At 34.0% G+C, this 14763-nt stretch overlaps 2 protein-coding genes across 2 annotated transcripts; one reads left to right on the top strand and one right to left on the bottom strand.

Moving 5' to 3' along the window:
• The first annotated feature begins 828 nt into the window (after positions 1–828).
• svbp (small vasohibin binding protein) lies at positions 829–6390 on the top strand. The gene is made up of 3 exons (XM_065259170.2): positions 829–1060; positions 1283–1423; positions 3845–6390. Exons 2-3 carry the CDS (start codon positions 1313–1315, stop codon positions 3929–3931), a joined length of 198 nt encoding a protein of 65 aa, XP_065115242.1. The 5' UTR covers positions 829–1060; positions 1283–1312; the 3' UTR covers positions 3932–6390.
• A 795-nt stretch (positions 6391–7185) lies between these two features.
• LOC135740809 (F-box only protein 2-like) lies at positions 7186–11737 on the bottom strand. Its single transcript, XM_065259341.2, has 5 exons — positions 11686–11737; positions 9212–9314; positions 9018–9110; positions 8810–8939; positions 7186–7452 (listed from the first exon to the last, which is right to left on the bottom strand). The coding sequence occupies exons 1-5, from the start codon at positions 11720–11722 to the stop codon at positions 7312–7314; spliced, it is 504 nt and encodes a 167-aa protein (XP_065115413.1). The 5' UTR covers positions 11723–11737; the 3' UTR covers positions 7186–7311.
• Between the last annotated feature and the right edge of the window lie 3026 nt (positions 11738–14763).

The raw sequence follows: 14763 nt of genomic DNA, 5'->3' as shown, positions 1-14763 counted from the left end.
TAATTAAACATTTTCTAAAATGCAACATTTTTTTGTTTTATTTGTACATTAAAACATGTAAATTGAAATTAAATGCAAGGAACTAAAGTGAATAAAAATGTTTTTAATGTACATGCGTACATACTTGAAGGTGTATAGCATACATCACGAAACTCAATGAACTCCGGTACTATATGATTGGCAAAATTATTTCTTTTTTTACAACAGTTACCTTTTAAAATAAAGCTGCATTTGTTATGCATAAACAGAATAATGTTTGCTTATTTGTTTTTTAAATATTAGAAAATTATAAATTAAGTGATGAGCCCTCTGTCAGGTTTGGTTTTTGGCCTTTGGTAGGAAAAGTTTGGGCATTCATGTGCTATATACTACAGTTGTGTATTATTGTGTGCTACTATAGTATATTTACTATATTATACTATATAATAAAGAATATTTTAATATACAATTGTAATTATAAATGCTATGCTACAGTTTAATATATAAATAAATACTATAATATTTTCATGTGTCATGTATTAAAATAAAATCAAGTGCAATAACAAAAGCCCATTGGGTCTTGAAGTTAAAGAGAAATGTAAGAGCGGCCTCTTGTGGTCACTGTTTTGTCTGCAAGCAAATAAATCCGTTACTGTAACCCAAACAATGTACAACAAACAACAGCAATTCTAATATGATTTTACACGTTTCTTTAATAACTGAAATTTCTATTTTAATCATATTTTTTTTAACAACATAAACACGATACACAGCCAACTTTTTGTTAGTAGGAACCATGTAGTCGCGGCTTAGTTTCTGACCGGCTTCATTTACAAGTGACAACGCCGGATGAGCGTTGTTTCTTCCTGATTTTAACCCTAAACCCAACATTTTGGGGATTTGGGTTGTATCTGTATATTATTTAGTCAGAACTGCTGTTTGTCATACTAATCCTACCCCCAAACCTAACTTTAAACCCAATATCTCGCGAGATTTGGCTGTAGCTGTATCCCCTTTAGTCAGGACCGCTTTAAGGGTAGCAGTCTCTTTTATTTATACTTCCCCCGTCAACAATCAATAGGTAAGCCTTTGCGATATTGGTAAGTTAGTGTGTTTTGACCAGTTGAAGTAACGTTAAACGTAGTTAACGCATTTCTGAATTAAACAGTCATAAAATGTGCGAAATTGTTTCATACACGCAAGCGTTCTGTTTGTTAGTGCATATTATTATTATTATTATTCGCTTTATGTTTGTATCTGGATAAAACGTGACTTGTTTTGTTATGTTGTTTATGTGTTATAGTCTTTGATCAGTCTGAATCTGGTTTGTAAAATGGAGCCGGCTTGTCGAAAAGACAAACAGAAACAACAAACACCGACCCGCGGTGACAGAAGCAAACAGAAATCTGCTCAACAAGAGCTCAAACAGAGACAGAGAGCTGAGGTGACTGTAAAAATCATTAAACTAGAACAATAATCTTTATACATAGACAAGCATTTTATTAATGCATATGTAGGATAGTAGTCTACCCAACCCACCATGCTGAAAAAAAACAATAAAACCATTACAGAAAATTCTAATGGTTTCCATTAAAATACCAATAGGAACCATTAAAACCACTAGACTGTAGTGTGTTTTGGGGCATATTCCATTAGAACCATTACAAACCATTAGAGACCAACAAAGACCAATACAATGGGCCATTTTCCATTAGAACGAATAAAATTACCAATAAAACCAATAGAATTTCTGTGAATGGTGTCTATTGTTTTTTTTTAGCAGGGCAAAGTTTACCATAGTATTACCATTAATACTATATTGGTATATTTTCGATACCATCATGTTTTATTATATAGTGCTATTCATCAGATTGGATTGTCTAATGTTAGGATGTTAGGAGCTGCGTTTACATTATATCGTAAAGCGAGTTTTCTGACACTTCCAGTATGGTATTATTTGTTACCTGATGCGCTTTTTGTGTTATGTTTAGTAGAAACATTAAAGGATGACTCCACTTTCATTAAAAATCCAGATAATTTACTCCCCCCTATTTCAGGTTTTTTAAGGAAAACATTACAGGATTTTTCTCAATATAGTGGATTTTAGTGGATTTCAACAGTAGCTTCAAAGGGCTCAAAACAATCCCAACCGAGTCATAAGGGTCTTATCTAGCGAAACAATCGTCATTTTCGGCTAATAAAAAGCATTTTTTAAATGACAACTTCTTGTCTTGCACTAGCTGTGTTAGTGATGGGAGAAATGAAGCTTTTCGAAGCTTCGAATCAATTTAATCAATTGCTTCGAAAATTGATTCAGTTTTTCGAAGCAGTTCGAAACAGCACACACGCTGGCGACCCCTGCTGGTCAAAATAGTGTAAAAGCAGATATGTCTAAACATTTTACACTTTTTTTAACAAAATAATCGCAAGATTTGTATTAAAATATGTTTAAAAAAATTATTTAACTTAATTAAGACATAGTTAAAAGTATATTATGTGTTTTTCGTTTTGTTTAGGGCAAACAAATCAATAAAACTAAATACCCATTTAATTATGCACATTTTTGTCATTAAATCTGTCTATAAACAAAAAGTAGACAAAATGGCAGTGTTATTAGTCAGAAGGATAAATGTTTTATGAACTTTTATAATAAAACTGACCCGAGTTCACCTAACCTATTAGACACTGGTCATGTGATCAACTCCCCCTAGTGGTGAACCATCGGATTTTCGAAACGTTTCGAAACAGTTATGACGTAATGAAGCCTCGTTTGCTAAAATCACGTGACTTGGGCCAGTTTGAAACACGCTCCGAACCACTGATTCGAAACAAAAGATTCGTAAATGTTTCGAAGCTTCATGAAGCAGTGCTTCGAAAACGACCATCAATAAGCTGTGTGACATGCCAGCGTGACCTTACATATTATGTTATCACGTCGATAGGTTTCTTACCTTTCATATGGATACATCTTCTGGTCTAGGGCTGGGCAAACTTCTTAGTTGGCACCAATCAGAGGCCGCATTTCTATGATATCATCACGTAGACTTCTTTTAAAGTATTTAAAAATACAAATAAATGCAACTATGAAATATTTTGATACAAAATACGAAGGCATTTTCATCAAATACAAATTACAAAACACTATTTTGTATTTGAAATAGGTATTTGAAATACATGTACCAAAAATGAATCTGCCCATCCCTGGTTAAGCGTCACGTGTTTTCATCTCGAAATAATGATATTTATGTACTTATGATATGATGTGAAAGCAGCATTTACATTTAGGCGTTTAGCATTTGTTACTCACGATCTTGAACATGTAAAAACCTTAAAGGGACACTCCACTTGTTTTAAAGATATACTCATTTTCCACCTACCCTAGAGTTAAATATTTGATTTTTACCGTTTTCAAATCCATTCAGTCGATCTCCGGGTCTGGCGCTAGCACTTTTAGCATAGCTTAGCACAATCAATTGAATCTGATTAGACCATTAGCATCGCGCTAAAAAATAACCCTATTTAATATTTTTCCTATTTAAAACTTGACTCTTCTGTAGTTACATCGTGTACTAAGACCAACAGAAAATTAAAAGCTGCAATTCTCTTTTCAAATATGGTTAGGACTATACTCTCAAACTGGCGTAATTATCAGGGATTTTGCTGATGTACCATGGCTGCAGCAGGCGTAGTGATATTAAGCACTGCCCGAAAATAGTCCCCTTGGTTACTTTCGATGGCAGGGGACTATTTTCGGGCAGTGCATAATGTCCCTATATAAACACATGGATGCATGCACACTGGACTATAAAACTGGACTTTATTGTCATGATATAGGTCTTAAAGTAGCGTTTGTGATGTCTTACAGATTTACGCCCTGAACAAGGTTATGACTGAACTTGAACAGCAGCAGTTTGAAGCCTTCTGCAAGCAGATGCAGTCGCAAGCTGAGTGATAAAACTCATGTACGGCCTCAATAACACATACAGAGATGTTTTATTATAAACAATATAATGGTTATTTTTATGACCTGTCATCTAAATCAGGTTTATAGTCCTTCTCCTGGACATCTCGAGCTCCTGATCCAGTAAATGGAAGATGCAGGATGATGTCCAGGAGCAGGAATGAAAACTCCTGATATAAACCACAATGTATTGGAGAATGTTTGCTTGTATTGGTGCACAGGTTTGACTTTGATGTGTGCAATCATATCAGATGTTGATCAGTATTTATGTAACTGTATCAAAGCTATAATGACACCAAAAAAGTACATACGGTATCGACACAAAGCCACTCTCGTAGCAAACACATGGATGAAGAATTTATTTATTTTATATGATGTTGAATCCCAGTGTTGGATATGATTTTATTATTATCAATACTTCATAGTTTGTTAGTTATGATGATCAAAATGTTTTATAACATGCAATGTTTGTTTTGATAAACATGCAGGGCTTGACATTAACACCCGCCAAATGCGGATAGATATTCTTAAATGAGGTGTTCACCTCTTAAGACCCGAGCTTTGGTTTGTCTTTTTTTTTTCTGTAGTTAATACATTTGTTAAAAAACAAGTTGAAAACACTTTTTTAGGTGTTACCAATTGAAGTAATTTATAAGTTAATCCTACTTTTCACCTTTTACAGTGTATGTTGTGATTACATGATCATGAACATTTACCAAATATTGCTTGAAGACTAATCCGAATCAAAACACTTGATTTTTTACTTTTGGTGATGTACTTTCACAATGGCTGATGTGTCTTCGACCACAAACAATTTTAACAGTTTTTGTAGAGTAGTTGGGTTTTATTTAAAAACAATACATTTTGAAGTATTGTTTTTTATGTGATAGAGTTTCTATTACATTTTATAAATGCATGTGTTTTTACATAACATTACATTATTATCTGACTATGATTCTTTGTCTATCCATGTTTGAGCTTTTCCATTTAAAACATGCCACTGACCCACTAAAATACCAGACTTTTACTGCAAAACTTGATTTTGGTCTCCTGTCTCTGGGGGTGGGGGGGAGTTAGTAGTTTACTCATTTATTAAATTTAACATTCAGGCCAGGTTTTGTCAAACCAACATAAAATTTGTCTACAAAATTTAGCATCTAGTTCTAATTTGATTTAGGGTAATTTAATTTTCTTATTGTTCAAACTGTTGACAAAATGTTTTATTCTCAACAATTCAAGTTTGTACTGTGGGGTTGCTTTTGAAACATTTGATAAAACTGAAATTTTGAAAATTTGCAAAGATTAACAACAAAATATGTTTGCAGTTACATATTAACAAGGTGATGGTCATGTTAGGGATAATGTAGAGGCAGCCGGTAGTTATTGGGAAATAATCCCAGACAGTGTGATCAGGACCCGACGCGAAGCGGAGGCACTTGTATCACACTGAAGGGGCTTATTTCCCGATAACTACCTGCTGCCTCTACATTATCCCGCTTATTACACGGCTACTTGCCACATAAGAAAAAAAAACTGGACATGAATATGAATTTGAAACATTTTATTGGCATATTTGTTTTAAATTAAACTTTTTATCCTTCCGCGAAACTTTGCACAGATGCATAAAATGATCGTAATACCTTATTAAGATCCTCTGCTTCATACTTGTCTGTCTCCATTTTTTTCTCTTTTAGCCAGTCTTTGAGAAGTTTTAATGCCCATTATGTTTTTTTTTTTGGTGTTGGCTTCGTAGCTGTCATGCTCTATTTTGTCAAGTTCAGTCTCAGTAAGCTCTCTGTGTCTTGTCGTTGTTCGTTCTTCTATCCACTGTTTAAATGTTTGTTTTTTTCTGTACATGTTAAAATTAATTTCAAAATGTTCCATTCTTAATTGTGGTTGTCCAGTGTTTGTCACAAGATGGCGCCAAACAGTAATCTTTGTTGGCGCAGAGGGATTTTAACTTACAAGTAGTCCGGCTATGCGTTAATACTTTGGAGCGGTTATTATTTGAAAAGAACGAACCTGCAAATGTCTCAACTGACCAATCAGAATCAAGCATTCCAGAGAGCCGTGTAATAAGTATATTTAACAGGTGTAACACAAACATCTTGTTCTGTTAAGCTGAAAGGGTCAAAAGTAACAATGCGCTACTTATGTTCAAAGTGAAATTATACTGAAGTCGTTTTACATTTGTTCAAAATTCCACCTAGTATTGCCCACATTTGTAAGTTAATGACCACAGCAAAATATATCTGTTTAAACATTGTAAAAATAAAAAATGGTACTTTCACCCCTGCTCTCCCCTATGTCTTTCAAGTTGTTTTCAGTTTGGACAGCTCTTGCATTTATTTTAGTCTAGGACGAGTCTAATCCCTGTCCAGGAAACCAACCCTATGTGTTAAATAAAAGGTAAAGTACCCATGTAGTCAATAACGGTATCTCATCTTTGAGCACCCTAACCAAACGCATATGCAAAAGTTTTTTCTTTTCATTATGCCTTAACATAGCTTGAATGTAACTACAACTTTGCCTCCTTTAGTATGCAGATCTCAACTCAATCACACAGCACGGACCATAGATATATATCTATATAGATGCTGCGTTCTGCAGTTCCAGACACGTAGCTGATGGTTTTATGATGCATGTGTGAGTTGTGCATATGTGAACTGTGCTGGCAAAATGAGGCAGAATGTGCACAGTTTAATTTTGAGCTTGAGGTGAAAAGAAAGTATAAAGCTCAAGTTTGGTCAAAATTTTGGCTTTCGTTGTACATTAAGCCCTCGTCTAGCGATCTCAATGCTCTAAATAGTCATTAAACATTTTTAAATGATCTTTTTGACACATCACTTTTATCGTTTCTGAATCTTTGTAAGTCTCTTTGGATAAGCGTTTGCTAAATGCCTAAAGTTAAATCTTTATTTGTACATTTTAACCTATTCAAAGAATAGGTTTAAATGACATTTTAATTTCATCTACCTGTTCAACTGTGTTAATGTGATTGGTTGCAGAAAACACTCCGCTATTGTGTCGAATTATACATTTGCATATGATTTTTTGTTAATGTAAAAACACCACACAGATACATAAACAACAATAGAAACTTGATTTTCACCACAGGGAGACTTTATTAAGCTCTATAATGACAGCAGAAAATAATTTCAATTAATTCCCCACGTTTAAATTTCAATCAGAGATAAGTTTATTATTTTTATTCTGAATATGCATTTAAATCTTAAAAAGTAAGCAAAGGCTTTGCTTGTTCAGCAAGGTTAAGCCGTGAAGTTTCTGTAATGTTACTTTAATATTATTTGTAGTTATAGTATGGTAAAAAGCAAAGTGCTGACCAATCAGTAACATTATTGAATCACATATTAGGGTTTTGGGGGTATGGTGACAGAACTTCCAGTGACTCTGACTCCATACCAGCCTTTCCAGTTTTTATCGTCTTGACCACCATGTTCAAAAGAGATGAAGCGTAGACCAGGACCATAACCTGTAAATGTGTGTGTCACCTATGAAAGAAGAAATAAAAGTGTGGTTATATTCAGTGTCCATAAACTTAAAACTATCCACAAGTTTCGGCGGGCGCTACTGTAAAATCAATGTAGGCACAACTGCAGAAGTACTAATTCAATGGCCCTTCGTCAATTATTCCTTACATAAACCGATAGTAGACCCTTTAAAAGAAGCCCCGTCGGACGAAGCAACCAGCTGATAAAATTAAGATGGATTTTAATGTCATGTTATTTGTTCAAATAAGCTTAAAGTACAACATGTGTGAATGGTCAATATAATAAATTAGTTTAAAATAAATTAGTTTACTCATTCACTACATTCCAGCGTGAGTTCATATTTATTTCAATGATCCGATATTGTACAGAATAATGTTCACACGCACATAATCACACAATTATGTGTACAATACTGTCTATAAAGTATTATGTGGGACAAAAATGTAAATACAGCAAAAAATCTGGGGTTTGGACTTTCCAACAGTGCACTTGACTAATCAGAAATTGAAGCTTCGGCTGTGTCTGAAATAGCCTCCTATACCCTTAAATAAGAAACTTGTGGATTTTTTGATAATCAGGAAGCTATTCATCTGGTAGCTTTAGTTTAGTTGCTAATATTATAGAAACAGTCACCCAAACATTACTTTACTAAAACTCAACTAATAGATTTTCCTTAAAGAAATAAAGGAAAATATCTGAACATTTAGGCATTTAACAAACACTTGTGTCCAAAGTGACACTTTTTTGTTACCAAAGTCAAGGTTAGAGGTAAAGATTTTGGGCCTCATTTATAAAATGCTAAATTTGATCTTATGATCATTTCTCAAAAGCGTGCAGGTGTGATTTATGAAACAAATGTATATGGAAGGCCAACTCGTTAAAATACACGATATTTAACATGTACTTAATGTGCCCAACAGATGCTATAAGTTCATATTAATGCGTATTTTGTACCAATATACGCATAAAAAACACATGTAGGCCTCACTTTCAGATGTGAAATCTATAAATCTTGAAAAGCTTGAAATTGTGCGCAGCTTGCAGATTTCCGCCTTTAAATGATGCCTAATGAATGTCAAGAGCACCTGTCAATGTTTAAATTCTTTACGAGCATATTTCCAAAAACCTGCAGCATTCAGATAAGCAAAAGTGCGAATGTCTGCTCAGACAGTTTTTATAAATATGGACATGTTGTGGATTTTTGCGTATAACGATAAAATCTGTGCATACGCACGCTTTATAAATGGGGCTTTTATCTCTTGCATTTAGTTTTAAAGCCAACATGATATTAAACCTGATTTCCTTCCCAAACAAGTTATTGGTTTTAATGTAAACAATTCACCCGTCCACATTTTACCTGTGTCCAAGGGGTATCAGCGGGCACAGTCACATCAGCCGGCTTAAATGTAGCAATGACCTCACGATTTTCATTGAGCAGTGACACAGTAAGCCTATAAACGCCTCCACAGTCTTCTCGAGTGCGGTACCTAAACACAGACATGCAAAGAAATGAGCTGCTATACAAATAAATGAAGACAATAGTGAAGTAGATGCTAAAGACTCACCAGTCCCTCACAGTCACTTCAGGCGCAGAATCTAAATATTCAGCATTATAACCGCTTTGCAGCAGAATGATCACTTGTTTTTTTAGACACGGCCTGGAAAATTGTACAGAAATGAACACTGACACCCAGAGTATGATCATAAACTCACATTCACACATTATTATTGTTGTCTATTCTGAATAATTTTCTCTTACTCATGTGATGTGCAGAAGTATGACACCACTGAATCGTCTGGCATCTGTTCAATATGCCATTTGTCTCCACCGTTCTGCGTCAACTCCCAGTTATTAAAATCCTCTTAAAAACACATGAGATAAAAGCTGTTTATATACTAAGATGGCTACATGTTACTGCGCCATAAAATGACATGCATTGTCTATACTTTGTACCATACTTTATCTAAAACTATTATAACACCACTTCTGTATAATAATGTACAGTATTGAATTACTTGAGAGACTACAAACTAGTTCTAAAAATTCATTTGTCATCACTACATGACCTTATAAATAAAAAATGACAAATGTACACTCTCAGAAATAAAGGTACAAATATTGTCACTGAGACAGTACCCTTTTGAAAAAGGTACACCCTTGTACCCAAAGAGTGCATATTAGTACTTCAAAGGTACAAATTGGGACCTTTTTTAAAGGGTACCGCCCCAGTGACAGCTTTTGTACCTTTATTTTTGACAGTGTACCTCAGTGATGTATGAGAAGTTCAGATACAAAACCCTTTAACCCTCAATCGCTCCTTGGGGTCTATATGACCCCAAACGACATTTCATTAGTTAAAAAAAGGTTCCCTTCATCTCAGAGATGTAAAACTTTGTGACTTTTCCTAAATAATCTATCTTTGCATACACTCAAAAAAAAACTGGGCTTGATTTGGGTGTTCCAAAGGTATGTAAAAAAATTTCATCAATATGACCCCAATTGAAAGTGAATGGGAAATGCAAAAAAAGTTTTTAACTTTTTTTCCATTTGTCGAAAAATAAATATCAATAAATCCAGCATAAATCTGAAAATTTTGACACAGAAATGAAGGTCTGGTACTTGTGCACAAATGCAATGCAAAAAACACATGCTCACATAAATACACACACACAAACACACACAGGTATGACTGCCACAGAGAGCATTTTTGTGAAATTTGGCAAATAAGATCAGTCACAAATGCAGAAAATAACACATGAAGGGGTGTGACCTAATGCACACTCATGTACACTCACAAACGCACGCACGCACACACGCTCTTTTTTTCTCCTTCTCATGCACACTCTCTTACATACAAACACACGCACACAAACACACACACACACGCATGACTACCACAGAGAGCATTTTTATAAAATTTGGCAAATAAAATCAGCCACAAATGTAGAAAAAAGATATAAAGTGGGGGTGACCTAATGCGCACACATGTACACTCTCTCAAACACACATGCTGGTTCTCTCTCTCTCTCACTCTCACTCTCTCTCACACACACGCTTACACTTAGTCAAATTTCAATGGCATTTTGTAAAAACAGACATTTCAAAATCCATCAAAAACTATAAAAAATTACTATTTGAAATAATATTTTATTTTTTAATATCCTTTCTAATGTTTATATAAACATAAATTTACAAAATGTATCACAAAAGCAATGATTTGAGCAGTTGTCCATATCCAGGAAAATGAATGGGTCTCTGTGGGAATCTGCTGGTCGAAATGATTTAATTCCTACACTGTAATTCTTTTATGTTTTTTTCTAAAAAAACGATGCATGAATTCAACACCTCACACCTATATCAATATCTAAAAACAATTTCAATCAAATTTAGATCATAATTTATGTGAATTTTCATAAAAATGTTATATCAGGCAAGCCAATGGTGTAGTTGAGGATTTTAGTGGTAAACAGGTACAAAAGTACTTCAAATCTCTCAAAACACAGCTTTATTGTATAGATGAGAAGTAAACAAAAAATATATATATGTATTATTTGTATTATTGAAAATGTATATTTTTCTTACTATTATGCTTTCAATTTTGGGGTCATATTGACCCCCAAGGGCCAGAAGTGTAATCAGAAAACGAGGAGCGTTTGAGGGTTAAGTGTGTCTGACATGTTTTCGTGTGTGTGTGTGTGTGTGTGTGTATGTATGTATGTGTATATATATATATATATATATATATATATATATATATATATATATATGGGGTTTTATGTTTAGGTTCAGTCATTTCACTTTAATGGCAATGAAAAAATGATAATATTCAGTTATTTAAATGCCTTGTGTTCACAATGTCACTTTAGTCATTTTATTTAAAGGTGTCATTTGACCCGATTTCATGTTTTCCTTTGATTTTAGAGTGTTAAATAATGTCTGTGCACATAAAAGATCTGTAAAGTTGCAAATATCTTTTTAAAAGTGAAGCCTCATCTAAAAGTCAAAAGTCGAAATTGCATGGATTCTGCCAACAAACTGATATTTCTGAATGGCCTGAGTCAGGGATTAAGCGGATTTGAGGAGAAAGTATTTGATGAACGTATAAAACATGCTGACAGCATTTGGTTAATATTATCTCATTAATGATGAGGTGGCGTTAGCAGAGCTCTTCTTATCTAAACATACGTTTTCTCGTACACACAAATATATATTTTTAATGTTATTTTACTTACCATCTCCATGTGGATTTTTCAGGAGGTTTCCAGGCATTTTTGAGTTTTACTTTTCCTGTACCAATTAAGAGAGAAATTGTTCATAAAGAACAGTGTCATTTATATCTACACTGTAAAAAATTCCTATGCAATTGAATTGAATTTTTTGACTAATATATAGTTGGCATAACTTAAAAATAGGTTGAAATTATATTACAGAATTTGTTTACTAAAAACTTGGATTTTTTGATTTATTTATTTATAAGTTCTTTCCTCATGAGGACTTTTGACTTCTGTCCACAATGTTGGTGATTTCATTATAGACATTTTGCAAAACCTGACTTTAATCTTATGCACCACCATCAGTAGTGTCACCAAAAATGACTCTCTGTTTGAAAATTAAGTAAATGAATGTAAAGTTTGCTGTGCTATCTAAACACATCTTTCACATTAAATAAAAGCAATAGTGATTCTTGTTTAATGTAAATGAGAGGCATGAACTCTAATAGCTGTGGACTTTAGAGATTTAATTCTTCTATCCAGCAGAAATAGACAAACAATGACTGCCCCATGAACAAACTAATGCATAATACACTCTTTAAAACAATGGCTAAAATATAAAATGTGCAGTACTTACCTTTAGTGAGTCTTCAGGTGTCACAGGTGAGGTACTCTTCAGGTGTCACTAAAGCACTGCGTAGAGTATTTATTGGTTGCAAACTTCCTAAAATCAGTAACGTTTGTGCAATCTTGTACCAGTAACAGTGACAGGGGCATGTCTAAAAATAGAATGGACCTCAATGCCAAAGTTTAAATGACATAATTTTACAATATAGTGATTAATCATATTACTTTTAATTTTGTGACTCATGGATCAAATAATTTTATGGGAAATAACAAGCATATGGAAATAGAAAAGAACAAAGTTACAAATAAAGTATAACAGAAGTATTTAGGAACATAAAATCAAATAAATAATTACACAGTTTTCTTTATCTTTTATCTTTTTAAAGCTACAGAAGTGGTTTTCCTTTTGTCTTCTGTTGTTTAACATACAGACACACAAATAAGCAGATTTTGCCACTTTAAGACCGAACAAGCACAGATCCACAGAGACACACATCTGAATTCTTTCTGAACTGTTTGCGTTCACTTTAAAACATAACTGACTGTTTTAATGAGAATACTTGCCAAGACTGGAACTTTTGGGTGTATGTCTTGTCAAGCGCAGAAAGATTTTGTGTTTGCATGCTTTTTGAAACGCGCGCCTTCATGCGTGCACTTATTAGTGTGCATCTGCGACATTGTCTATGTGCACAAAAAAACGTCCCACTTTAACATCTGCTTGCGCACAAATTGTTTAAAATGGCTTGAATGCTAACAATTGCAAGGTTTAGAAATGCACCCTGGCCCTTGTGTAGCCTCGCCACTGATCTTAACAACAGATGGATAACCTTAAATCACTGTTACAGCCAATCCGCAGGCCTTTGCCAACACAGGTGAGCCGCTGGGAAGCTTTTATTAACATGTCAGCTGTAAAAACATTGGGAAAAATTACCTAAACTTAACCCAACAGGTTGGGTTGTACAATCAACCCAACTCTATGGGTTGATTTTTTAACCCATCTGTTGGGTTTAAAGGGACACAAGGCAGCATTTTTATGTTAATAAATCATCTTCGTAAGTCGGTATATGGTTAAATGACTCATTACATGACGAATGAAGACTCTCTCGCCCGCCCCTACCGTCTGTAGGAAGAATACACCACTTGCAAGTTCGCTGTATCCGACCCGGTGTCCTTCAGTCTTGTAAAGTCTCAGATGTAGAAAGCATTTACTCCCAGACACTAGGGGGAGCTAGTAGAGAAATAATACTCAGACTTGCCTTGTGTGCCTTTAACTAACTTTTTGTTGAGTTGAAACAACCCAATGTTTGGTTAATGTGTTGAAAGCTGTACAAAATGTTTAAAAGTATCTTCTCAAATTTTTGGTGGTTTGAATTGCTATCATACCTTTCATTGTGGTGTCTATAAATATCAAGGCATAGATTTAATTGAGAAAGCATATGTATTTCCCATGAACAATAAAATAGTGCATAGCCCTACACAAACAATCCAATTTCTGATTAAAACATATATTAGTGTATATTAGTATATCTTACTTCATATCTCATAATCTAAAGTAACAGATGCCCAGTTAACATTACACTCAGATTAAGTAAAAACAAGCTGTACAAATAAGGGATAATGTATTTGCAGGTTGTTTTCTAAGAAATAAGCCCAGACAGCGTTTTCAGAACCCGACGCGAAGCACACTTGAAGGGGCTTCTTTTGCGATAATAACCTTCTGCCTGCATATTATCCTGCTTATGCTTTTTTAAGTAATGTAAGGAGAATTAAAACATTTTAACGAATACAAACCTTCCATGAGGAAAACATGTTTACTTTTTGGTTTTAAGATAAGACGTTCAAATGTCACAAACACTAGTTTGTTTAATCATTTGTAAAAATAATGTCGCATATGTTATTAATATACATTTATATTTAATTTTTGTAAATTAACAAAATTTAAATGTCAAAATAATTTGCAGCATCTGGGTTTTTAGCGATAGTTATCTGAAAAAACAAACCTTGCAATGTTACCATTTACCATTTATTTCATCATAAACAATCTGAAAACAGGGCTTTAAGTGTAAAATACCGAACTTGTCCTTTAAAGGTCAGGAGAAGTCTTAAGTCTCAAGTCTCAATTTATTTATAAAGCACGATTAAAAACAACTCCAGTTGACCAATGATATAATGACTAAAAAAAAAATAAAAAAAAATATACAAACCACATCAACATCAGACAACAAATATCAACACGAGTCATAGGCCTTAGTAAAAAAGTATGTTTTTAACTTTGATTTAAAAATATGTAATGTTGGTGATATTCTTATATGAAGCGGTAACGTGTTCCAAAGTTTGGGTGCGGCTATGGCAAAAGCTCAATCACCCCTAGATTTTAATTTGGACTTTGGAACAGTTAACAGATTCTGGTTGGCAGACCGAAGAGTTCTTTCTGGACGATATTCACACAACAGATCCGAGAGGTAGAGGGGA

Source organism: Paramisgurnus dabryanus, chromosome 14 (genome assembly GCF_030506205.2).
Source record: "Paramisgurnus dabryanus chromosome 14, PD_genome_1.1, whole genome shotgun sequence".
Classification (NCBI taxonomy): Eukaryota; Metazoa; Chordata; class Actinopteri; order Cypriniformes; family Cobitidae; genus Paramisgurnus; species Paramisgurnus dabryanus.
Note: the sequence above shows the minus strand (reverse complement) of the source record. Positions and strands in the feature narration are given on the sequence as shown.